The sequence below is a fragment of the Nannobrachium achirus genome, assembly GCF_963921795.1.
Source record: "Nannobrachium achirus genome assembly, chromosome: 4".
Taxonomy (NCBI): domain Eukaryota; kingdom Metazoa; phylum Chordata; class Actinopteri; order Myctophiformes; family Myctophidae; genus Nannobrachium; species Nannobrachium achirus.
Genome location: NC_137813.1, coordinates 66686611 through 66714089, shown reverse-complemented (window position 1 = coordinate 66714089; position 27479 = coordinate 66686611). Strand labels below are relative to the sequence as shown.

At 42.2% G+C, this 27479-nt stretch overlaps 2 protein-coding genes across 2 annotated transcripts; one reads left to right on the top strand and one right to left on the bottom strand.

Moving 5' to 3' along the window:
• Window positions 1–2477: 2477 nt before the first annotated feature.
• On the top strand, window positions 2478–18379 carry LOC308283141 (UNC93-like protein MFSD11; the record flags this gene model as incomplete). The annotated part of the gene is made up of 13 exons (XM_080723522.1): window positions 2478–2497; window positions 2595–2681; window positions 5029–5136; window positions 5911–5990; window positions 7658–7754; window positions 9668–9726; window positions 10037–10205; window positions 11604–11647; window positions 11830–11895; window positions 13845–13970; window positions 14900–15074; window positions 15927–16062; window positions 18218–18379. 13 exons carry the CDS (start codon window positions 2478–2480, stop codon window positions 18377–18379), a joined length of 1329 nt encoding a protein of 442 aa, XP_080579648.1.
• A 6347-nt stretch (window positions 18380–24726) lies between these two features.
• Window positions 24727–26130, bottom strand: LOC308283140 (E3 ubiquitin-protein ligase TRIM39-like; the record flags this gene model as incomplete). Its single annotated transcript, XM_080723521.1, has 1 exon — window positions 24727–26130. The coding sequence occupies one exon, from the start codon at window positions 26128–26130 to the stop codon at window positions 24727–24729; it is 1404 nt and encodes a 467-aa protein (XP_080579647.1).
• Between the last annotated feature and the right edge of the window lie 1349 nt (window positions 26131–27479).

Genomic DNA, 27479 nt, shown 5'->3' with positions numbered 1-27479 from the left:
GGACACTGCTCCTACAGATTTTGGCCTAAAATCACACAAAGCTAAAGTCATGTCATCAACCTGAAGCTGTCCCATTTTGGCTACGATTGCCTTCTAAAGTTTGTGTATGCGATCTGACGGTCGCTTATCTCCCGATTAGGGAGTCTTACTGGTTACATGGAACCTCATATACATACAGTAGAACTGTAGCCTTGGCCGGACGCGTACCACTTGACTAAAGAGCAGCAACGCACACACACTGTATAGCCTACAGTCTTCCCCCCCCCCCCTACCTGGAAGCACGTCCACACGTGTCAGTCAGTAGCTAGGCTCCACTGACAGTCTGTCTACAACATCCAAGGAACTGACGGAGCACTCCGACAGTACCTATTTGTAACGCTGCCACCAATGTAGCCTCGGCCGGGAGGCGAACCCGTGACCTATATATCCGATGGCGCGTACGTTACCACTCAACTAAAGAGCCAGGCTTGCTCGCGAGCAGCAACACACACACACTGTATAGCCTACAGTTAGGGCTGTCACGATTATGACATTTTTCATGGCGATTAATTGTCACTCAAATAATTGCGATTAATGATTTAATTTAGTTTTTGACGTTTTAATTACATTTCTGTTTGGCTTTTAACCTTTGAAGTCGCACAGTAGATATGACACATAACCTAAATATACAAAGAAATTACTGACATATTTGACATTGTTATACTTACACTTAAATTGATATTGGAAATAGCCGTTCGACAAGCTCACAACGCATCGCATCGCGACACGTTGTGAGCTTGTAAATCTGCTATTGCCACTTTTTTATTTTTCATCGTATTTAAACATTTTTCAACATGGAAACGATTATGACATTATGAAAAATACATAATCGTGATTAGACGATTATGTAATAATTGTGACGGCCCTACCTAAAGTACCTCTTCATTTAATCCTGATCATATTGTTTACACACAACCTCATCAATCAATCCTTATGGTATTGATTGATTAGAACCTCTTCATTTTGTCCTGATCATATTGATTACATAGAACCTCAGCAATCAAATCAGGGGTGTCGAACTCATTTTGGGGTGAGGGCCGGATTGGATGAAAGGCGACTTGATGAGGGCCGCAACCAGTCGCGGATCGGATGGCATGCACACTCGCGCACATGTTCGCTCTGTTTTTCTTCCTGTCGTCTCAGCCACTGCTACAGTATAGCTAGCAGTATAGCAGTATATCATTTTACAAATTGTGTTCATTATTAAGTAAAATAGCTACTTTCATTATTGGTATTACAATTGCAGTTAGGTACGAGAGATGCTATTTGTTTAAAGGAGTAGTTCATCCCCAAAATGACTTTTTTTTTCTTTGATTACTCATGCCATGGAGACTTGAGTTCAATACTATATTTTTATTTTATTTGTCGCATTACTAAGACAAAAATTTGATGGGGATGGGGACCCAAATGCATTTGGGTCCCCATCCGGAAATCAATAGGCATGCATTTATTGTAATCAAATTTCTGTTTTAGGAATGAGTCTACATTGGCTCCATGGCATTTTGGGGGTGAACTACTCCTTTAAGAAGTGCCAATAAGAATAAACCATTTGATAACAGAATAATTCAATTCCTGATAGTCTCTGCTATAATTTGTAAATGGCTAAAAAAATATTATTGATGCAGGACAATAATTATTTTTATTGTATTTTATAATAAAAAGAATAAAAGTAATGAACAATAATGGCATATTCAGAAAATATCTGAATAATAAAACTTTTTACATTTTATTATTATTATATTTTTTTAAATAAGTTATTTTCTTAACAACATTAATTTCCATGTCTAATATGTGTAATCTTTGAGTACAGTTTGAATATTGTAGGTATGTTCAGGTATTATTCATAGCCAGATCCCCCACCCCATTCCTAGCAATGCTGTCATCTTCAGAGAGAGAGAGAGCTGGTCACTTAACATTCCAATCAATCAACTCAATCACCGCCAGCTGATGGGAGAAACCTAGCCTGCAGTTCTTAAAACTAGACCAGGTCACCTGGTTCTGCCAGACCCGCAATGAAAATCAGAATGCACTGAACTAACACATGAACACACAGGATTGTATAGGCTGAGCAGCTGGAAATGTTTCTGAGCTTGTAGATGGGCTGAGGAATTTATAGTGTCAGCAGCTCGTCAGCCAACTCAACTCAGCTGGTCCTGTACAGGTGACGGCACTCAAGGCAATCAGCCGAGCAAGGGAAGGGAGGGGCAGATGAGCAGTCAGAGGCAAACACAGGCACACTGAGGAAAAGAGGGACCGACCGACCGACCGACAGACCGACAGACCGACAAAGCCTTTTGTAGGCCGACCCCCTGGGTCTGGCAACAATCATAACTCTTGACAGGAATGGGCTAGAGACTTACTTTTTTTCCCTAAATGCTCAGAAATGTATGCTCTACAAGCCTGGGGCCGGATTGAATCACCTCCGGCCCGCGGGCCGTATGTTTGACATCCCTATACTGTAATGCCTAATTTCTAATTAGTTTTGCAACGGTGCCAATAACCTACAAGGTCAGCTATTTGCACACAACACCATTGTACGAGGAAGTATAAACCAGGCATAACCGTCCATTTTCTTTGTCTTCCCAGCAAACAGTGTTGAAGAGCTTCAACAGCTCAGAGTTTCATGGCAGTGGATACACAAGGTAATTTATGACTCGCATCGCGAGGCGTTGTGTGCTTGTAGATCGGCTGTTTTCACTAGTTTTGTGCGACAGTCTTGTATGATGAAGCAGGGCTTTGCTTTACCAAAAGACATAAACATTTGAAACTTGGAGATACGAGGATTCTGCCCGACAGTGACGATATTTTAGTGATTATGTTGCGAGGAAAATGTTGAGATAATAGCCATTTTGGTTAGAACTGACTGAAAATAACTTTGTACTTCAAGTTTAAAATGATACTAAATATTTTTTCAATAGTTAAAGCATTCAATAATTCTAGGCCTAAATAGCTTGTTTCATAGTTCTTTTTTTCTTTTTCTTTTTTGCCATGGAGCAATTGGCAGAGTAAAACTAAATTGATAAAATGGGCTAGTGGTTATTTTTGTCAGGCAACGTTTGTGTTAGATGAAAATCTCCAAAAGAACCATAGCATCCCTATCCTGGGGTGAACATCCCTTCAAATATAGCCGATCTACATGTTTGTCTATTTTCACCAAAGATGGGCTATGTAGTGTAGAGGTAACCTCGCCTACCAGGCTTTCTGAGAAAAAGCCTGGTGTTCGTTCACAACAGGCCGGTTGGTTTCCGCCTAGAGCGCGGAAACGCGTGATATTGAAACGTAACGGCATTGCCGCATAGAGCGCTCGTTTTCACAGTTATTGTCCACGACACTGCAAGCGGCGCGAAGGCCAGCGGACCTTGGTCCTGCTCTTCGCCCCCGAGCGCCGCAGGCGCGAGTGGCCGCGAAGCCGTGGTGAATGCAATCGTTCTATTTATGCCCAGGCCGTAAGGCCTGGGCAAGCGCACGATAAACGCAATGATAATTGGGGTTTGGTGCACCTCGCGCGGTCCAAGAGACCACAACGGAGCGCTCCCTACGTCCGGTTCAGCCAATCACAAGCTTCAAAAATGAGTCCGGGGCGTGGCTTGCGGCAATGCCGTTACGTTTCAATATCACGCCGCGGAAACCACTAGAAGAAGCGGCGTCGCTTTGATTTGGTTCCCTCCGTTTGTTTCCCCAATACCTATTAAAATGCTCGAGTAGCCTTGTGTAGTCTTGCCAGTCACTAAAAGTTGGACTAAAAGATGCATATACCAAACGAATTTTTCAAAAGCAAAACTACTCCGCATCAAGGAGTTTATTAGGTAGGCCCTAAAAGTGTGTCCTTGAGCGCAGGGGAATATTTTGGGTTAAAACTGAACCCGGTTTGATCTTTCCGGCAAATTGTAGTCCTTTGAGTACTACAACGTGACGTTTTGTGGTTTCCGCTCCAGACCGGTTACAAACCCGAAAAGTGAAGTGATCCCAGACTAGTGTAGAGGGGGAAACAGGAGGGGGACCCCATAAACCCCTGGGGGACTCTGGTCAACTAGATCAGTGGTTCTCAACCTTTTCAGGCCGCGACCCCCCAAATAATCATATTTTAACTGGGGACCCCCCACCCTGACGAGCACTAAGAGTTGAGCCATTACATTTTGTATAACACGGTTCTATTGTGAAAATAGCAGATCTACATGCTCACAACGCCTCGCGTTTGTGAGGCGTTGTGAGCATGTAGATCAGCTATTTTCACAATGTTTGCCTATAATATTTGACAATTTGGCCAATGTTTAATTTGTCATTGTAGAAGTATTAAAAACTAAAATTCTCACTTTAGAAATGTGCAGATACCCTCTATAGTCTATACATTTATGTTCGTTTGTTTACTGTTCAGTGAAAAAACACATTAAGCTAATTATCTGGGGACCCCCCCAAAATAATTTGGAGACCCCCCTTAGGGTCCCGAACCCACAGGTTGAGAACCACTGAACTAGGGCAGAACCACTGGTTCTCCTATTTTAACTGGGGACCGCCCCACGCTGACGAGCACTAAGAGAATTTTGTATAATTATGGTTCTATTGTGAAAATAGCAGATCTACATTGCGAGGCGTTGTGAGCATGTAGATCAGGTATTTTCACAATTTCTGCCTCTAATATTTGAACATTTGGTCAATGTTTAATTTGTCATTATAGAAGTGTTACAAGTGTTACCCTCTACTCTATACACTTAAACGGTATCTTGGTTTGTTTACTGTTGCGTGAGAAAACAATGTTGCACATTAAGTTAATCATCTGGGGACCCCCCACAATCATTTGGGGACCCTCTTGGGGGTCCCGACCCACAGAACTAGGGTTTCAATAAATGGATGTTTGTACAAGCGGACTCTTTCCATCTAACTGTCCTGTCCTGTCCTGTCCTGTCCTGTCCTGTCCTGTCCTGTCCTGTCCTGTCCTGTCCTGTCCTGTCCTGTCCTGTCCTGTCCTGTCCTGTCCTGTCCTTCTTGTAGCATGTCCATCATCTATGGCGTTTTCTCTGCATCCAACATGATTGCTCCTTCAGTGGTCGCGGTCATAGGACCACAGCTGTCCATGTTCTTTAGTGGACTTTTATACAGGTAACACACACACACACACACACACACACACACACACCACACACCACACACACACACACACACAATTGAACGCTATTGACGCTATTGAACACCCTTTACATCTGAGTGTTGGTTAAAATAATATTGAACAAATGGAAAGTTGTAAAAAGTGCTTGGGACAAAACCTCCTAAAGCCCTTTGCACACAGGCGCGTTTAACCGCACGGATAAAACGGACAATATAATTTTTTGAAAAGAAAACAATGATTCTCTATGATCTCATAAACACCGGCTCCGAATTAGCCGTGCGACGAGTGGCTGCCGCCGTGCGTTTTTTTCTCGATCGAAACCAGTTCGATTCGTGCGTCTTGTCGCATGCGGTAAAAAACTCATCACTCCTTTTATGACTCCTTTTTGGATCCGCAGCGCCGATTCTGCACAGCCTTGCACAATCCAATGCGTTTTATTCATGCCGCAAACGCAAAAAACGCAACTGTCCTGTGTGCAAAGGGCTTAACTCCACACTTTCTGCCAAACCAGCTAACTCCACCCGATTGGCCCTCTCTTTTTTTCATAAATATGTGCTGTTGTTATGTTTGTGTGTTGGTTCAAATAATATTGAACCAATGAAAAGTAGTAAAAAGCCCTTTTGTCAAAACCTCTTAACTCCACTTGAGCTCATTTTCCCGAAAATTAACATTTTGGAGTTAGGAGGTTTTGGCCCGACAGCAGAGATATACTAGCTGTGCCGGTCTCTCCTAATGACATGTGAATGTTGTTCTTTCCCCCCCTGCAGTGGCTACATTGCCATGTTCATACATCCATACACATGGACATTTTATACGGCCTCTGTACTCGTTGGCGTAGCAGCAGCAGGTAAAATGAAAGTGATGAAATATCACGCTTGTTTGTCTGTTTGTTCTCGCATATCAATTCAAATGGTTGAACAATTTGCAAATAAAATGTGAAGAGGTTGCCTACGACCCCTCCACAGGCATGGGTTTGAGAAATAGAATTCTCCTAGCCTAGGGAGGGTCCGTTCACTTTTCGGTGGTTTGATCCGGTCGGGAGCGGAAACCACTCTACGTCATGTTGTTGTAGTCCTAGACCAGGGGTTCCCAAACTTTTTTGTCTCAGGGCACCCCCATAAATGTATAGCATATCGTTGTTGTCGGGTGGAAACCTTGTATGTCCAAAACCATTCGTTTTGTATTTATCATCTATAAAATGTAATTAACTTGCGAGGCGTTGTGTGCTTGTAGATCGTCTGTTTTCACTAATTTTGTGTGTGACAGTCTTGTATGATGAAGCAGGTCTTTGCTTTACCAAAAGCATTTGAAACTTAGAGATACGAGGTTTCTGCCCGACAGTGATGATATTTTAGTGATTATGTTGCGAGGAAAATGTTGCCATTTTGGTTAGAACTGGCTGAAAATTAACTTTGTACTTCAAGTTTAAAATGATACTAAACATTTTTTCAAGTGTCCAAATACTATAAAATGATCTCGCGGCACCCCTGGACTGCCGTCACAGCACCCCAGGGAGGGTGCCCTGTCACCCACTTTGAAAACCCCTGTCCTAGATGGACTACACTTTGGCTGGAACTATCAAACCGGAAACAGTTGTAACCCAAAATAATTCCCCTGCACTCAAGGACATACTTTTAGGGCCTACCCTACCTAATAAACTCCTTGATGCGGCGTAGTTTTGCTTTTGGAAAATTTGTTTGGTATATGAATCTTTTAGTCCAACTCGTAGCGCCTGGCAAACTACACTAGGCTACTGGAGCATTTTAATAGAGATTGGGGAACCAAAACAAAGCGTTGTCGCTTCTTCTGCTTGTGGTTTCCCCCTAGACCGGATCAAACGGCCCGTTGTAAACCACTCTACGTCATGTTGTATTCCTAGACGGACTAGGGACTACACTTTGGCCAGAACAAAATAATTCCCCTGCGTGCAAGGACATACTTTTAAGGCCTACCTAATGAAACCCTTGAAGCAGTGTAGTTTTGCTTTTGGAGAATTCGTTTGGTATATGCATCTTTTAGTCCAACTGGTAGCGACTGGCAAGACTACACAAGGCTACTCAAGCATTTTAATTGGGATTGGGGAAACAAACAGGGGGAACCAACACTTCTTCTGCTTGTGGTTTCCGCCTAGACCGCATCAAATGGCCCGTTGTAAACGATCACCAGGCTTTCCCCCGAGAGGCGTTGTGAGCTTGTAGATCGTCTATTTTCGGCAAAGAGGTTTGGTGTCGAAGAGAAAAAAGTACGGAGTGAAAGGTCAAGTTCATTAGATAAGGTTAAATATCTGAAAATACAAATTGACATGAATCCAAAATACACCGACGATTGTGCTGTCAAACGATGCAACTATATGGAATCTATGAAAAGGTTGTGGGGGTCCCTGCTTCATCTCTCTCTCAACCAAGGAAGGGGTCCTTGGCCTGAAAACGTTGAAGACCCCTGGTGTAAAATAATTCCATCTAAATGGGGTTAAGTATCTAACTGTCCTCTGATCTTTGTGATCTATACTTCTAGTGTTGTGGACGGCCCAGGGCTATGTTCTGGCCGTCAACTCCAGTGATACGACCATCGGCAGGAACAGTGGCATATTCTGGGCCTTGCTGCAGTTCAGGTGACTCTCGTTTACTTGCCGTCATTAGCTGCGTATCCATAACGCTTTTTTTGAAAATAGGAAGCGTATCATCATTAAATCGAAAAAGAAAATGTGCATTTTGCCTGTTTTTCCATTCAATGATAAAATGTGATTCTTAGACTAAAACGTCAGGGAGGGACTAGTGGAGAAGAGAGTCATTTTATGTTTGGTTGCTCTCAGGTGTTGCGTGCTGAAAATAGACGATCTACAAGCTCACAACGCGTCGCACTATTTTCAGCACGCAACCTGCGACGCGTTGTGAGCTTGTAGATCTGCTATTTTCAGCACGCAACCAAGTGTAAAATCGGTCATTACGATGCCATCAAGGCCTGCCAAAACACATTTTAGTTGACTAAATCAACAGTAGATTTAGTCGCCTAAAAACGACTGAAATTAGACTAAAACTAAAACTTTTCAGGTGACTAAATTATGACTAAAACTAATGGCATTTTATTCAAAAGACTATGACTAAAACTAAATCAAAAACAACATTGGCATACCTCCCCTGCCTCTCCGAGAACAGTGGAGGGCTGCGGTTTGTGCGCGCGCTCACACCGCTCACTGTGTTTCAGACACCCATCAACTAGGGGTGCTTTCGGAAACCCGCACCGGGTGTGTGCTCAGTGTGGTGAGTGCAGTGGGCGTGGCGTTGTAGAGTGCGTTCAGTGTGGCTTATTTATGAACGACCAGTTTTAAGAGGCAGCTAATTTGCTTTTTCACTCTGAACTCTGAAGGTAAACTTTCTGAAAAGCAGCAGTTGCTAAGTATGATAACGTAACGTTGATATTGAAAGGAGATGTAATTCATAACATTGGCATACCTGCTTTTAGTTTACATGTTGATGTGTGTGAAACTATCAAGCCCAAACGACCAATTAAAGCCGCAAACGCTGCATTTAGCGATAATTTCTCCATTGTTCACCGCTGAAGAGAGCTCGAGACCTAGTCTGGGATCACTTCACTTTTCGGGTTTGTAACCGGTCTGGAGCGGAAACCACAAAACGTCATGTTGTAGTACTCAAAGGACTACAATTTGCCGGAAAGATCAAACCGGATTCAGTTTTAACCCAAAATATTCCCCTGCGCCCAAGGACACACTTTTAGGGCCTACCTAACAAACTCTTTGATGCGGAGTAGTTTTGCTTTTGAAAAAATCGTTTGGTATATGCATCTTTTAGTCCAACTTTTAGCGACTGGCAAGACTACACAAGGCTACTCCAGCATTTTAATAGGGATTGGGGAAACAAACGGAGGGAACCAAATCAAAGCGACGCCGCTTCTTCTAGTGGTTTCCGCGCTCTAGGCGGAAACCAAACGGGCTGTTGTGAACGAACACCAGGCTCTCTCCCGGGAGAAAGCCTGGTAGGCGAGGTTACTCGAGACCAGAGAGTTATGCTCGAGACATGTCTATGAAAACCAACCAATCAGAACACCGCACCACCGCACCACACCGCCTAACCCCATCTTCTGAGTAGGGTTGGTGAGTGCGTGCACTCAACACACCAGTGCGCCGCGCACTGGATTTCCGAACGACAACGCACCAAGTGCACTGAATAAACGAACGACAACATGGCACACCAGTGCGTTGAGTGCGCATTTCCGAACGCGCCCTAGAACAGAGTAGGCTGACCTGTTTCCATTCCCCTGATGCACATTTAGTTTTTTCGTTAAAGCCCCAAAATCCACCTCCTCCAAGCGCAAAAAACGTTTTTGCGAAAAATGAAAGTTTTTGCAAAATTAGAAGTGTTTCCATAAAACGATTTATGCGGAAAAGCCTTAATGCGCAAAAAAGACAGCTTTATGGAAACGCCACTATTGACTAGCTGTGTTTTGTGCACAACCGTATGTTTGTGTGTAAATACTCTTTGAACATGTCCATGTCTCTCTTTGCAGCTTATTCTTCGGAAATCTCTATATATATTTTGCATGGCACCATCAAACTCACATAACAGGTACTGTATTTTAGATGTTTCTTTTTTTAATCACAGTTTTTACCTGGAACGAATGGAGACGATTACTTTATTGACAGTGTACGCGAAGCAATTAAAATGTATGTTTTTGCATATCCTGAGGCAGGGAGGGAGGTTTTTTTCTCATTCACTGCCAAGACAAAACAGACTTTTTAACGTGTGTGTGTGTGTGTGTGTGTGTGTGTGTGTGTGTGTGTGTGTGTGTGTGTGTGTGTGTGTGTGTGTGTGTGTGTGTGTGTGTGTGTGTGTGTGTGTGTGTGTGTGTGTGTGTGTGTGTGTGTGTGTGCGTCAGACAAAGCACGCCAGACGGTGTTCATCTCGCTCACGGTCATCAGCCTGGTGGGCTGCTTCCTGTTCTTCCTCATCAGGAAGCAGGACCCTGACCCCACGTCGTCCTCGGAGACGACGTCTGGACCGGGCCTCCTGGTGGACTCGTCGTCGGAGAGCTCCTCCACAGAGCAGTGAGTAACTAAATATTTTGAGATGGGGATCCGTGGCCAAATACATATAATTGTGGGGGTCCTTCACATGAAAATGTTTGAGCACCACTGATATAGAAATGTAGGTTTTTCAACAAAAAGAAACCTTAGAAAGATTTGAAATATTCAAAACTTAGATTGTTGTAAACTTTGAAGATTGTTCAAAAATAGCAGATCTACAAGCTTGCAGTCGCACTGTGTGAGCTTGTAGATCTGCTATTTTTCAATAGTCAAAGCACAAAATAATGCGTAATAATGCGTTCCCAGTTTCCCCTATGAAGAACGTTCATGGGGGGCCCACAGTGAATCCTTGTACCCAGGGCCCAGAATTTGGTGCGACACCCCTGCTCGTAGCCATGGGTCATTCATGAGCGAGCGTTCAAAACAACTTGTTCATTGCCCTGAACTTTGACAGGCATTGATGGCGCCATAATGTCAAATTTTACACTGGTTGCATGCTGACAATAGCAGATCTACAAGCTGTGAGCTAGTTCTACTGGATCTGTTCTCCAGTAATCCCACCCTGACATTTTAGTCTAGTTTCTATTTGTTGACAAACCTTGCACACATACTCCTCGGCTGCCAAACCACAACCTCCACCCCTCATTTCTCGCATGGCCCTCTTCTAGCGCCACCATGAGGCCGATTCTTGCAAAACACATTTTTGGACACTGCTCCTACACATTTTGCCCTAAAATCACGCAAAGCGGTACACAGTATCTCTAAAGTCATGTCATCAACATGGATCTGTCCCATTTCCCATATGATTGGCTACATTGCCTTCTAAGGTTTGTGTGTGCGACCTGATGGTCACATATCTCCCGATTAGGGATTCTTACTGGTTTTAAATGGTAAATGGTGCATTTATATAGTGCCTTTATCCAAGGCGCTTTACAGAGATTGTGCATTACATTCACCCATTCACACACACATTCACCCACCGATGGCGGAGGAAACCATGCAAGGCACCAACCTGCACACTGGGAGCAACTAGGGGTTTTAGTCATCATAGCATGGATTTGATTTAGTTTTAGTCAGTAATAAAGGCATTTAGTTTGATGAAAATCTCATGAGATATAGTCAACTACTACAAAAACCTTTCAGATGACTAATATATGACTAAAACTAAACAAACCTTTATTCAGAAGACTATGACTAATTTTGCTGTACAAATCAACACTGTAGGGAGACATGGTAGAATGATATTTCATATTTTTCACTTATCCAAACCAAATTTCGACCATAGAAACTCAAAGATGCTGGCAGCGCAAAATAAACTTTTTGTTTTATTTTTATCTAAAGAAACAAGAAGACCTGTGATTCTCACAGTGCTACCCATTCTGTCTATTTCTTCTAAACATTTCCCCCTCATCTTTGCAGAACACCCAGCGCAGGCACGTGTGCCAAGGCTACGGATGCTTTTGGTGAGTTCAGCCCGCATTGACCATGCTCACACCGCGGCCATCTTGGATTGTGTCTCCACATCGAGTGGCAACACATCTGCACTTGCATTACAAACCATTGTAAACAATGGAGCGATGGTCTCAAAAATATGTGTTCTGTTCTGTACTTCTTAATCAATCTCTCTCTCTCTCTCTCGTTGCAGTCAAAGCCTGTAAACTGTTGGTCACCAAAGAGATGCTACTGCTCAGCGTCACTATAGCGTACGCAGGTTGGTCCACATGAACACGAACCCTAATAGAGCTTTGCAGCGGTGGTTCATTTTCCCCATAGACTTTTACAAAAATATTTATAACAATTATGTTAAGCCTAGAACCAAGCCATACAGGCAGGCTCTCAGTGAATCATGACCATAAAACCTTTGATCCTATGTAAAAACATATTTTGATATTTAATTATTTGATAAATACCCTTTGTTTAGCGAAAAATATATATATTTTCACAGAAACAAAGGTTTCATGGTCATGATTCACTGCCATCCTGGATGGCTTGGTTCTAGGCTTAACATAATTGTTATAAATATTTTTGTGAAAGTTTATGAGGAAATGATTTTTAGTGGCACCAGTAAACCACGCTCTATGGTCTTGGATATTTCATTATAGTGTCATTCTGTGATTTCTTCAACTGGTTGGGTTGTATGTGGAACAGCAGGACAATAGCTTAGCTTTAGAATGATACTAATATCATATTTCTACATATTATTTTTTTTATGAAACGCTGCAGCCGTGTGCCGCCTCTTTTCGTGCTTTTTCCCGAATCACAGATTAGGACTTTGCCTGTCAGAATGTTTTGGTCATGAGATTTAGCTTCGTTCCGTGTGATAAGTGTGTGGATTTGGGACCTTTGCTCGCTCTTCCACTGAGCAGAAATTAGATGTTTGCCGAGACCCAAACTAGTGAAAAAAAAAAGCAGATCTACAAGCTGTGTCGCTTCGCGCAGCGTTGTGAGCTTGTAGATCGTCTGTTTTCACCACTTTAAGAACGTTTTGTCTTCAAACGTATGGAATTTATTTGTTTATTTTTTTTTCTGTGATTTCGTCATGATATTACTGGAAAAAAATATTGAATTTGTTTTTTTTAATTCATGAGAAAACTAAGCTTTTTTTTGGATTGTTTGAAAATGTATTGAAATAATAATTAAAAACAAAATGCTTGAAATCACTGCTTAAGAACGACACTACCTAAACATCGTAACATGTCTACATATTGTGTTTAGGGTTGTCACGATTATGGCATTTTACATGACGATTAATTGTGACTCAAATAATTGCGATTAATGATTTAATTGTCGTTGACAATTACATTTCTGTCTGGCTTGTAGGCTTTGAAGTTGCACATGGTAGATATGACGCATAACCTAAATAAACAAAGAAATTACTGACATATTTGACGTTGCGATGCGACACGTTGTGAGCTTGTAGATCTGCTATTTCCACTACTTTTTGAAAGTGTATGAAACTATAGGAACATTTCTCAACATGGAAACGATTATGACGATTTTGCAAAAATAAATGATTACCTCAAATAATTACGATTGGACGATTATATAATAATTTTGACAGCCCTAATTGTGTTCATTGTCTCCACCAGCCGAAGGCATGGGGGAGAGTATGTTTTCGCCCCTGTCCGTCCGTCCATGTGTCCTCCAGTTTGTCAACAGCTAATCTCCGGCGCCGTTGGCCCGGTCACTGCCAAAATGAGCACACACACTCCCTGGATGCCAATTCAGACATTTTTTCAAATGGCCCTGTTCTAGCGCCACCATGAGGCCGATGTTTGCAAAACACATTTCTGTACACTACTCCTACAGATTTTGTCCAAAAATCACGGTAGACAGTATCTCTACAGTCATGTGATCGACATGGATCTGTCTGATATCTGAATCTGTCCATATTCCATCCTGATTGGCTGAGATTGGCTTTCAAAGTTTGTAAGATTGGTCAGTTTTGAACAAAATGCCTCAAATCACGAACACAGCGTGCAATTTTTGTGAAATTGTGCACACACATTCCCACTAGGCCGAGGAAGAAATGCCACTTCAAACTTTTCAAATCCGGCTCATGGTGGCGCTATAACAGGCCGCCTGGCCTGGTGGAGACCTGTGCTCGGAAGATCACTGCTTCTAGTTATTTATGAAACATAAATCTCTTCCGCGGAGCAGGTCTGGAGCTGACCTTTTACAGCGGGGTGTACGGGACGTGCATCGGAGCCATGACGCAGTTCGGCCAAGACGCCAAGAGCCTGATCGGCCTCTCTGGCATTTTCATTGGCTTAGGAGAGATCTTGGGTGAGTCTTCATAAGCCGTGGTAGAAGAAGTGCTTAGATTATTATATTATATATGTATAGCCCTAGGCTTTTTGTAAGCCTATATTATGAATTACAAAAAGTACAAAGTATTTGCATGAACATACAGTACCAAAACAAAGGTACTCGACTCTTTCAAAAATTACCAAACTTTATTTTTTGTAATGTCTCCAAGCGTCACACCGTGGCGAGTTGTGAGCTTGAAAATTGGCTGTCATGAAATAAGGCATGAATTGTTAATGTATGTTTTGTGACAATAATCTCACATTTTCAAATTGTAGTGGAGTTGAAGCATAGACTTATTGAAAAAATGTAAACAAGAGTGATCTTGACTTTTTTTGAATAATGCTTAGTTTTCACTTTTGCAACACGTCAAATATTGAATATGAAATGTGTACGGTAATATCGTATCGATATTGAAATATAATATCGATAATATTTGGCATGAATATCGAGATTGGTCCATATCATGCAGCCCTACTCTGAAGCCCTGATTGCTCCCGATGAGCAGGTTGTATGAATGTGTGTGTGAATGGGTCAATGTAATCTATGTAAAACGCTTTGGAATAAAAAGCACTATATAAATGCACCATTTACCATTTCGTGGTTATCGGGTGGAAACCTCGCATCTCCAAGTTTAAAATGTATACGTTCTTTCGCAAAGTAAAGCCCTGCTTCATCGTACAAGGCAGTCGCACAAAAGTAGTGAAAACAGCCGATCTACAAGCACACAACGCCTCGCGGCGCGAGGCGTTGTGTGCTTGTAGATCGGCTGTTTTCACTAGTTTAAATCATTTTTAAAATGATAAATGCAAAACAAACGGTTTTGGACATACAAGGTTTCCACCCGACGACGACGATTTGTTTTCTGTGTGGGGGTCGGTTTGGGTTGCTTTTCTCGGCGTGGCCAGGAGGGGGCGTGTTCGGGATGCTGAACGTGTGCAACCGCTTGGGGAGGAACCCCGTGGTGCTGCTGGGCCTCATCACGCACTTCCTGGCCTTCTACCTGATCTTCCTCAACATCGCCAGCGACGCTCCCATCGCCCCCGAGGAGGGGACATCGCTGCAGGCCTACATCACCCCCAGGTGAGGACCCTCCCTCCCTCCCTCCCCTAGGGCTGTCACAGTTATTACATAATCGTCTAATCGCAATGATTTGAGGTAATCGCAATTATTTTGCATAATTGTCATAGTCGTTTCCATGTTGAGAAATGTTAATATAGTTTCAAACGCTTTCAAAAAGTAGTGGAAATGGCAGATCTACAAGCTCACAACGTGTCGCGATGCGGCGCGTTGTGAGCTTGTAGATCGGCGATCGATGTTATTTTTTAATTATAAAGTTGTCAAATATGTAATTTCTTTGTATATTTAGGTTGTGTCATATCTGCCATGTGCAACTTCAAAGCATAAAAATCAAACAGAAATGTAATTGCCAACGACAACAATGAAATCAGTAATCGCAATTATTTGAGTGACAATTAATCGTCATGTAAAATGTCATAGCGTGACAGCGTGAATAGCAGATCTACAAGCTCGCGAGCTTGTAGATCTGCTATTTTTTTTCTCCTTGTCTGTTAAGGAGAACTAGGAGTTTTTGTAGCTGTGTTAGCTTTTCATCGAGAAATTTAAATACAGTAAGAAAGAAAGAAAGAAAGAAAGAAAGAAAGAAAGAAAGAAAGAGGACAAAGGGGGTTACAGTCAGTGGTGGAAAAAGTACTCAAACGTTTTACTTAAAGAAAGGTTTCAATACTGTACTAAAAGTTGAAGTCTTGTATTAAAAAAATGCATATACAAAAAAAGAATAATAAAAGTTCTAAAAGAGAGTGTGTGTGTGTGTGTGTGTGTGTGTGTGTGTGTGTGTGTGTGTGTGTGTGTGTGTGTGTGTGTGTGTGTGTGTGTGTGTGTGTGTGTGTGTGTGTGTGTGTGTGTGTGTATCAGTGTACCGGTGGCGTTGCTGTGCAGCTTCCTGTTGGGTCTGGGTGACAGCTGTTTCAACACACAGCTGTTCAGCATCATCGGCTTCGTGTGGCGAGAGGAAAGCGCTCCAGCCTTCGCCTGCTTCTATTTCATTCAGGTACGCCGTCGCCTACAGTAGGCAGCTTTCTTCATTATTGTCAGTGGCGACATACAGTATAGGGCAGGGGTCTTCAACGTTTTCAGGCCATGGACCCCTTAGTTGAGAGAGAGATGAAGCAGGGACCCCCACAAGCGGCCACAACCTCTTCATAGATTCCATATTGTTTCATTGTTTGACAGCTCAATCATCAGTGTATTTTGGAATCATGTCAATTTGTGTTTTCAGATATTTAACCACTTCAATACTTAAAAAAACTTGACCTTTCACTCTGTACTGAGTCTGCACTTTTCTCCCTCTACACCAAAGCTCTTTGCCGCTGCGAGGCGTTGTGAGCTTGTAGATCGGCTATTTTTGGCTAAAGTTCTCAGAATATGGATGCTATAGGGGTCAAGGCTTCATATAAAAAAGGAGAAAAATGTTTCTATCACACAAAGATTTGGAGGACCCCCTGTAGTAACTCTGAGGATCCCCAACAGGGGGACCCAGACCCCATGTTGGAGACCCCTGGTATAGGGCTTGACGGTATCTGGGAACAGCGAGTGCCTGGGAACTCAGGGCACCGTTTATTTTCAGAAAACTTGCCAGCTCCGGAAGCAAAAGGATCCAAACAAAGCCTGGTTCACCCCGGTTATCCTGTCGCCAATCTGACGTGAAACGGTGAAATCGGGCTCATTTAAACCCTCTAATTCAGACCTGGGCATTGTGCGGCCCGGGGGCCGTATGTGGCCCTTTGGTTCACTCTGACTGGCCCTTGTAGGGTTAATGGTAAATTACAAAACATTTTCTAATTTTACCTCATGCTTGGACTAAAGCTGCATTTCTTATATTTTTATTTTATTTGCATTCACGTACATATGGAGGCAATGCGTCAGGGATAGATCAGCACGTGTGCGTGATCATTGGATGTCTCATTAACAAGCAGGTGGTCAGACTGGTCACACGTCAAGACGACCTGCCTTATATTACCTCAACCATCCAAAATGGCTGAAGTGGCTAAAAGAAGAAAAGTCGATGCCGAATGCCGGGTTTTCAACAAAAATTGGACTGCTAAGTATTTATTCGGAGGTGAAGCCGGGTGTACATCTTGCAGGGAGCACTGCCTTTTGGCCCGGCCCTCCACAATAGTTTCTGTTGTTCATGTGGCCCCTTGGAAAAAAATAATAACATATTTTTGTTTTTTCCACTCTATGAAATCTCTTTGCCAAAAAATAGGCGATTTACAAGCTCAAAACGCGTCGCACCAGTCGAGCTGTCGCCAACTGGAAATGATGCAGTATTAGAGCACAGGAGAGGTGTTTGCTAAAGAGCTTGAGAAACCCCTGTTTCTGAACAAAGCAGTCAACATAGCAATGCTTACTATCAACTTTTCAACTAAAAGTATTGTGATTTAACCAAATAACATCACTTACAGCACAATCGTTTGATTCGATTGTGATGACACCAAATAACTTGCCCTATTTCTTCTAGATATTAATAAAAAAATGGATGGATGGATGGATGGATGGATGGATGGATGAATGGATGGATGGATGGATGGATGGATGGATGGACGGATGGATGGATAGATAGATGAATAGATGGATAGATGGATAGATCTCTCACCTGGCCCTCTTCTCTAATGCCACCATGAGGCCGATTCTTGCAAAACCCATTTGTTGACACTGCTCCTACAGATTTTGCAAAGCGGTACACAGTATCTCTAAAGTCATGTGATCAACATGGATCTGTCCCATTTCCCATATTCCCTCCTGATTGGCTACCATTGCCTTCTAAAGTTTGTGTATGCGACCTGACGGTCGCTTATCTCCCGATTAGGGAGTCTTAGGCCGCAATCACATATGCGTGCGACTTTTTCTCCGTCTCGTTTGAGAATGAGGGGAGGCGGGGGAGTTCAATTCATTTTCTATGTAAGTCACGTGGTTTCATGTCGTTGCCGTGTCTCTTGCTCAACCGAAGGCTGTCTTTTGGCCAAGAGATTTGCAAGAGACAAAAAAAAACATGTGACCTTCATTGAGAATGAATTGGACCCCCCTCTTCCCTCATTCTCAAACGATACGGACACGATAGCTGTCGCAAATGTCTGGACGGAGCCGTACTGGTAACATAGTGTTTGTGTTTCTCCCCCCCCCCCCCCCCCCCCACACACTCACAGTCCATCATGGCGGCGCTGGCGTTCGGCTACAGCAACTACCTGCTGCTCCACTGGCAGCTGCTCATCCTGGTGCTGGTGGGCTTCATGGGCTCCCTGTCCTTCTTCCTGGCTGAGTGGACGGTGGAGGCTGCAAGGAGGGACTCGGACTACCACAGCATCTGACCTGGTGGAGGCTGCAAGGAGGGACTCGGACTACCACAGCATCTGACCTGGTGGAGGCAGCAAGGAGGGACTGGGACTACCACAGCATCTGACCTGGTGGAGGCAGCAAGGAGGGACTGGGACTACCACAGCATCTGACCTGGTGGAGGCTGCAAGGAGGGACTCGGACTACCACAGCATCTGACCTGGTGGAGGCCGCCAGGAGGGACTCGGACTACCACAGCATCTGACCTGGTGGAGGCCGCAAGGAGGGACTCGGACTACCACAGCATCTGACCTGGTGGAGGCAGCAAGGAGGGGTGTCGCACCAAATTCACCCTTTGTCAAGTCCCACCCGTTGTCCCACCCCTCTTCACACACATTGGTTGCTGTGTCTTGGTGGGACACTCGGTGGGACACTCCATCCACTACCATTTGAATTCAGTTGCTGCGTATTGTTATTCTGTGTGTTCAATTCTAATTTCAAACTTGGTTTCAGTAAAACGGAGCTGCTCAGTGTCAGTATATTGAGTCATCAAGTTTTTTAAATGTTTTTTATTTCTCCAAAAATTATGTTTTAGCAAATTCAACATAAAAAAGGTGGAACCAAGGCAGGACAAGGCATAAAGAGCCTGCTGGTTGGTCAGTCAGGGACCAACCAGAAGGCTAACAAAGGGTGAATTCTGGGCCCCGGGTACAGGGATTCACTGCCGGGCCCCCCATGAATGTTCTTCATAGCGGGAGGGGGTTTAACCCATTTAGACTGGGAACGCATGACTTTGTGCTTTAACTACTGAAAAATAGCAGATAATACAAGCTTGCATTGTGGCACCGAGTGCCGCACTGCAAGCTTGCAGATCTGCTATTTTTTAAAATTTGTGCAAGTCTGTGCAAAGTTTTTTTTTTTTTTTTTTTTTTTTTGAAAAAACGATGTTTCCATGTTAGGTGTGCTCAAACTTTTTCATGTGAAGGAGCCCCAAAATGATATCTATTTGGATAAAAAAAAGAAGATTTGGACCTGTGAAGATCTCTACTCTGAACCCCTAGTTGCTCCCGGTGAGCAGGTTGGTGCCTTGCATGGTTTCCTCCGCCATTGGTGTATGAATGTGTGTGTAAATGGGTGAATGTAATGCACAATTTCTGTAAAGCGCCTTGGTTAAAGGCGCTATATAAATGCACCATTTACCATTTATGATCGATTCATAGATTCATCGCGATATGAACATGGACTATTATGAATCGAATCACAAATGTAATTTTTTTTTTTATATTCTAATACATTTTTTGTATGTTGAAAAGAAAGCTGCTTAATGTACAGTATTATGGTTTGATTTTGGATGGTTAGCAGAAGTATTGAGTTATAATTTATGTTATATTTTTTTAATACAACAACTCCATTCCATTTGTTTAATGAAATATAATGGAAGTACATGTATCTGTTTTCATTAGAAAGCACTTTGTTTTTTTGTCACACAGTGAGATGGAATCAAGATGCATCGGTAATCGATTTCTAATCGAACCGTAGCCCTCTGAATCGGAATCAAATTGAATCGTCGGGTTCCTAGCGATTTACAACCCCAGTGGCCAGTGATTCTCAAGCGCTTTCCTTTTATTTATTTTTTATTTCTCCTTTCTTTATTGCTACTTCCAGTAACACTTCTAGCCCCCATAAGTCACATCCAACCATGAAAGGTTGCGCTGTATCTTGGGAATGGGCTTATTCTGTGTAAAATGACATATTTCATACTTCATACTTCAGCCACTTGTACGCATGCCCCCAATCACTGAAATAAGAATCTCTGAAACAATAGAAAGAGGTAAATGAAATACTCATCTTTTATATTCTTTAATTACAATCTAAAATATGAACCCTTGTTGTAAAAAAACAAAGCTTGCCTTGTGTAGAGTAGCTTCGTAGGGACTCTACTCTAGCTACTTCAGTTGGAGTAAATTCGGGAAACAATGACAGTCCCACTCGTTAAATTGTATGTATTTTATTTTATTGTCTCCACCAGCCGAAGGCTGAGGGAGAGTATGTTTTCCCCTCCGTCCGTCCGTGTGTCCGTGCGTCCGTCCGTCCGTCCGTCCGTGTGTCCGTCCGTGTGTCCTCGCAGTTTGTGTGCAGCTAATCTCAGTCGCCGTTGGCCCGGTCGCTGCCAAAGTGAGCACACACATTCCCTGGATCCCAATCTAGAACCTCTGCCCTAAATTTTTCAAATGGGCTTTTTCTAGCGCCACCTAGTGGCCGATGTTCGCAAGACACATTTCTGTGCACTACTCTTACAGATTTTGTCCAAAAATCCTACAAATCGGTAGGCAGTATCTCGACAGTCATGTGATCGACACGGATCTGTCCGATTTTTCATATTCCATCCTGATTGGCTAAGATTGGCTTCCAAAGTTTGTAGGATTGAGCCGTTTGGAACAAAATGCCTCAAATCCCAAACGCAAAGTGCAATTATCATGAAATCGCGCACACACGTTCCCACTAGGTCGAAGAAGAAATGCCACTTAAAATCTTTGAAAGCAGCCTCATGGTGGCGCTATAACAGGCCGATTTGAGGTTTTACCTATAACTCCATCGATCATTTTCAAACTTTGTAAGCGCATTCCCTAGAGGCCAAGGAAAAACCCTTTCCCTGCATTTTTCACATCAGCCTTTTATAGCGCCACCAGGAGGCCGACTTAAGTAAAACACAATTTTTCCTATTATTCCTTGAGATTTTATCCAAAAATCATGCAAATCGGTACACAGTATCTCTATAGTCATGTGATCAAGTACGATCCGTCTGATATTTCATATTCCATCCTGATTGGCTAATATTGGCTTCCAAAGTTTGCAGGATTGCTCAGTTTTTGAACAAAATGCCTCAAATCATCAACGCAGCTTGCGATTACCGTGAAATTTGCCACACATATTCCCACTAGGTCAAGGAACAAATGCTACCTTTTTCACATTGGCCTGTTATAGCGCCACCAGCAGGTAGACTTTAGCAAAACACATTTTTGGAACACAATGCTTCAAATCATGCATGCAGCGTCCGATTGCCATGAAAGATCTAAGGTGAAGAACATATGCCACCCTTTTTACATTGGCCTATTATACAGTAGCACCACCAGGATGCACAGCCTGGTGGAGACCTGTGCTCGGAAGAGCACTGCTTCTAGTTTTGTTTCTGTTATTTATGCAGTTGAAGAATCACACTCCCTGTAGCTAATCAATTGTGGGAATACGGAGCTTTTAGAATGGCTGGTTTTAGACTGTGTTTGCGACTGGCTCACACGCAATCTACAGTATCACTAGGATATCAAGGGAATTAATTACCTGTGTACAATTTTTATACTTGAATGAAAAAAATCACAAATGACACATGCTTGCTTGTTTTTATTGTGTGCAGCGTAGTGTGTCTACCCTGTTAGCGACATATCTGTTATGTTATGTTTTATTTATTTGACATGGACATCACAATCACATTGGACGAACCAGATGCATTGATATAAGTGATTTGAGCACAAGTGCTAATTCTCATCACCTGTCCACAGGAGGCTTTTCTATTTTACAATAATCAAATATAACACCCAGTCAAGTACAGTAAACATTAATACTAGTCTAAAACCCAATCAAGTACAAAAACAATAATACTAGTCTAAAACCCAATCAAGTACAAAAACAATAATACTAGTCTAAAACCCAATCAAGTACAAAAACAATAATACTAGTCTAAAACCCAATCAAGTACAAAAACAATAATACTAGTCTAAAACCCAGTCAAGTACAAAAACATTAATACTAGTCTAAAACCCAATCAAGTACAAAAACAATAATACTAGTCTAAAACCCAGCCAAGTACAAAAAAAAAAATCAAACCTCGGTTTGAAGTGAAGCGGTGAATTTTTTATTCTATGTGTTCTAGAGCTATGAAATCTGTGTTCTAGATCTATACATTCTGTGTTCTAGATCTATACTTTCTATGTGCGTTAGTTCTATATTTTTACGAATTCTGAATGAATGAATGATTTTGTCTGGAGGGCCAAATTGTCATGTGAAGTTTGACCAATCCTCAATTCTGCATGCACGGGACGTGTACGGGACAGACAAAATTGACCAATCAGATGGCCCACATGTACGGGACAGACAAAGCCACACCTTGGAAGCGGCTTTCACCGCTTCACTTCAACAATTATAATATGCGATTACTAATAAGAACTAACAATCCACAAACTGACCCATCAGTCTGTAGGACATACAAAATCATAAGTAGCCATAATCAATTCACACAACAGGTAAGGAACAGAAACTATTCATGTGAGCACAGTTGATTTGATCTCAACCATAACTTGAGTCCTCTGTAAAAGACATTACCATCTATCTCTAGTTTTAAAACTGTAGGCAAAGATCTTTCAATGGGATTTCCATATTTCCATATTTCCATATTTCCCAGCAACTTCAGAGGATTGAATGTTTGACCAGCAGGTGGCACCATGGAGCTTGTTCACACATGTATCAAATGCATAGAGCAGGGGTCTTCAACAGGGGGTCCTCAGAGTTACTACTGGGGGTCCTTAAAAGCTTTGTGTGATAGAAACTTTTTTTCCTCCTATTTTATATTAACCACTTGAACCCTAACGTCCATATTCTGAGAACTTTAGCCAAAATTAGCAGATCTACAAGCTTACAACGCCTCGCAGCGCGAGGCGTTGTGAGCTTGTAGATCGGCTATTTTCGGCAGAGAGGTTTGGTGTAGAGGGGAAAAAGAGCACACTAAGTACAGAGTGAAAGGTCAAGTTTAGTATTGACGGTTCAAGTGGTTACATATCTGATAACACAAATTGACATGAATCCAAAATACACTGATGATTGTGCTGTCAAACGATGAAACTATATGGAATCTGGGGGTCCCTGCTTCATCGCTCTCTCGGCTAAGGGGTCCTTGGTCTGAAAACGTCGAAGACCCCTGGCATAGAGACAGTGTAGTGCCTCAGTAAACTAGGAGCACATGGCAAACCAACCTAGCATCAGTCTAGCTCTAAACAATGTATTATTTAAAAAGAAAAATCACACCCAGGGTGAAATGAGCGGTGCTATTTAGTTGAGATCAACTTAAGAGAGACTGATGCTAGTTTAGGCTATTGGTTTACCTGTGATCCTAGCATCAGTTTAAACGTAATATAAAAAATAAAGAAAAGCAAATTAAGTTAGCAGTGCTATTTAGTTAAGTTCAACTTTGCCACACAAAATGAATGAATTTTATATTTAACGATGAATACAGATGAAGACATGAATGCAGTATTATTTAATTATGAATACACTTATATTTGATATGATATTTTTGAACACTTTGGCGCAGGCAACATTGCAAGAGAACTAAACTCATGAATTAACATTTTTCTAGAAAGGTTTCATAAACCAGTAAGACTCCCTAATCGGGAGATAAGCGACCATCAGGTCACATGTATACACAAATAGGCCAAAATGTGTTTTGCAAGATTGCATGTGTATCGTAATACAGCTTGGAAATATATTGTGATATTGTATTTTTCTGTATCGCCTGCCACTACTTTTTGTAGGTCGAGGACAAATTGCTATGGGTCTTTTTATTTTATTTTATTCCCTATTTGTTTTTAATTATTTATTTCAAAACATTTTCCAAAAAACATTTCCCCCCCAAAAAGCAATATTTAATTGATTTCATTCATAAATAAAAGCAAAATCTAGGAAATTCCATACATTAGGAAGAGTATGTTTAAGAAGTAGTGAAAATAGCTGATCTACAAGCTCACTGTGAGCTCGTAGATCAGCTATTTTCACTAGTTTGGGCCTGGTCAAATGCCTAATTTCTCTTTTGGGTCTGAACCACACACACACACACACACACACACACACACACACACACACACACACACACACACACACACACACACACACACACACACACACACACACACACACACACACACACACGTGAGCAACATGACAGAAATTAGAACCACAATACCTCCAAGTAAACTGTTTAATATTTTATTATGGTGTTATAATTTTATTAACAGTGATTCAAGTGACTGCAGGGTTCATAGTCTACCTCAGCCGTTCTGGTTTCATAAAACTAATGTAATATTTAACATGCTGACCTCTGCTAGCCATCATATTATAACATGTCATTCTTTATAATGTCATAAAGACATTGTTCCAAGGTGATGATTCTAATCTATATTAGGAAATAGTGTAAAAAGTACAATACAGTTATGGCAATTAGATAATTACATTTCTATGAATCCCCATAATATTAATTACCATTATTGTTGGCACTAGTACTATTACTAATCTGATTAATAAATCATCATCATCATCATCATCATCATCATCATGTTTAACAACATGGTTCCAGAGTTACACTGATCTTCCATGGTAACATCTTCAGAGGGACAGTATGACCAGTGGCAATGAATGGAAAGAGTGTGTCAGTGAAAGTGTGTGTGAAGGTGTGTATGTGTGTGTTAGTATCAGGATCAGAGAAGGACAGCTTTCCTTTGTTCCAGTCCAGCTGGACTCTGATCTTCTTGGGGTTCTGCTTCACTGAGAGGACAGTGACTGACCCTGGTGTGGAGTATGCTGCGTATTTACCTTCATATAACCATATGCCCCAGTATTGACCCCCTCCATATCCCTTCCTCTGATGAGACTCTGCTAGCACACCCAGTCCCCAGTGTGTACTGTCTCCAACCTCAACATCCCAGCTGTGAGTTCCAGAGTTAAAGCCCTCAGAACCCAGGACACTGTGCCAGCGGTCAAACCTCTCTGGGTTGTCAGGAAGCTGCTGTTCATCTCCACATCTCACACTGGTCAGATCATCAGACAGGATGAGTCGTGGATAGGCAGTGTTGGGGTCCAGAATGACAGGAGTGTAGGAGACAATGTCCTTCATCTTGTCCCAGACTCTGAAGGTCAGGTTCTTCAGGTGTTTGGTCTCGTCTATCAGTGCTCCTGAGACCGGCTGTGGGTCCTGCAGTGTGAACTGGACTCTTTCCACTGTGGTCTTGTAGTTCTGCAGGAATGAGATGTGTTCAGCTCTCAGATCCTCCTCTATGGCTCTGATTGTGTCTGAAAGGGTTGATATGTCTCTGTTCAGACCCTCAATCTTCTCCTTCACCATCTGAGTCTTCTGCTGCTCTTCCTCCCTCAGTGCAGTGATGCTGGCCTCCTCTTCCTCTTGTAGAAACTGATGCATCTTCTTAAACTGTTCCTTCATCTGCATCTCTGTGTGCCGGGCCCGGACCTTAATGTGTTCTGCTGTTTGGTCACAGTTTGTTTTAACTTTATTAAAGACCTCCAGTTTCTCCTGTAAAGGCTTCAGTGATTTCTGGACTTCCTCCTTGTGATCCAGTGCAGCTTCATCGATGGGTCTGATTATGTGGTTGATGTGTTTTTTAGAATCTCGACACACAAGACACACGGCCAGTTGACATTCCAGACAGAACAGTTTGAGTTTCTCAGCATGCAGACTGCAGAGAACCTCAGACCCTGTTGAAGCTCTCTGATGTCTCTCCTGTATGAAGGCCTCACACAGGTTCTTCAGAGCCAGGTTTCTGGGTGGATCCACTGAATGTCTCTCCTTACAAACTGGACATTCTTTTATTACCTTCTCTCTCCACCATTCCTGCAGACAGGCTTTACAGAAGCTGTGGCTGCAGGACAGAACAACAGGATCTTTAAAGATGTCACAACACACAGGACAGCAATAATCCTCTTCTGGGCGAGATGCCTTGGAAGCCATTTTGTCCCTGAATGAAGCAACAAACACTCGGCTCAATAAAGGAAATCAGCCAGTCAGTGGTGGTAACACCCCCTTTCCCTTACTATGTTCCCTTTGTGAAAGTTTCCTTTCACTTTAATCGTGGTTCTTGTTAAAGTCCATTCAGCTGACAGAGTCAGCAGCAGGTTCCAGTGGTCTGGGTCAGTATTCCCTCCTGTAGCTGTGGAAAGACAGTCTGTCCTCCTCACTGCAGGATGTGTTTGATCTGATCGTGAATCTTATCCCTGTCTCTGTGTGTGTATCTGTTTGTGTCGACAGAGAAGAGTGTGCTGTAAGTTTCTGTTTCCTGACTCCTCTGAGTCAGAGAGGGGAGGAGCTTTGTCTCTCTCTCTCTCTCTCTCTCTCTCTCTCTCTCTCTCTCTCTCTCTCTCTCGCTCTCTCTCTCTCTCTCTCTCTTTCTCTCTCTCTCACACACACACACACACACACACACACACACACACACACACACACACACACACACACACACACACACACACACACACACACACACACACACTCAGGGGTCCGCAAAAATAGTGAAACTAACCTCTAACTGTAGAGGGGGAAAAAGCTAGTAAGTACAGAGCCAACAATAGTATGAAAAATGCACATTATTATTATTATTAAAGCTGCAATATTTAACTTTCCTCTGCTGTCCTGGATTTGAACCTGGTTTCTTACATTCAGCATTTTACCAATGAACCATGAGTTCAATGGTAAGCTGGCCTGCTTGATCAGGGGATAAATTGAATCTTGACCATCAGGTCAAACTGTGTGTCAGATCCTGTGTCTAGGTGAGTCATGACCTTTGACACCATCTAAATGTCTCAATAGAAGAGCAGGGAGACACAATACAACCTCCCCTATTGTTATATTGTATTAACATACTCTATACATATTGTTATATTGTATTAACATACTCTACCATACAGATTGTTATATTGTATTAACATACTCTACCATACAGATTGTTATATTGTATCAACATACTCTACCATACAGATTGTTATATTGTATTAACATACTCTACCATACAGATTGTTATATTGTATTAACATACTCTACCATACAGATTGTTATATTGTATCAACATACTCTACCATACAGATTGTTATATTGTATTAACATACTCTACCATACATATTGTTATATTGTATTAACATACTCTACCATACAGATTGTTATATTGTATTAACATAGGCCTACTCTACCATACAGATTGGACTAAATAAGTAGATCTGCTAGTTTTGGCTAAAGTTATCAGAATATGGACGCTATAGGGGTTCAAGTGGTTCATATAAAAACTGAGAAAAAAAGTGTCTATCACA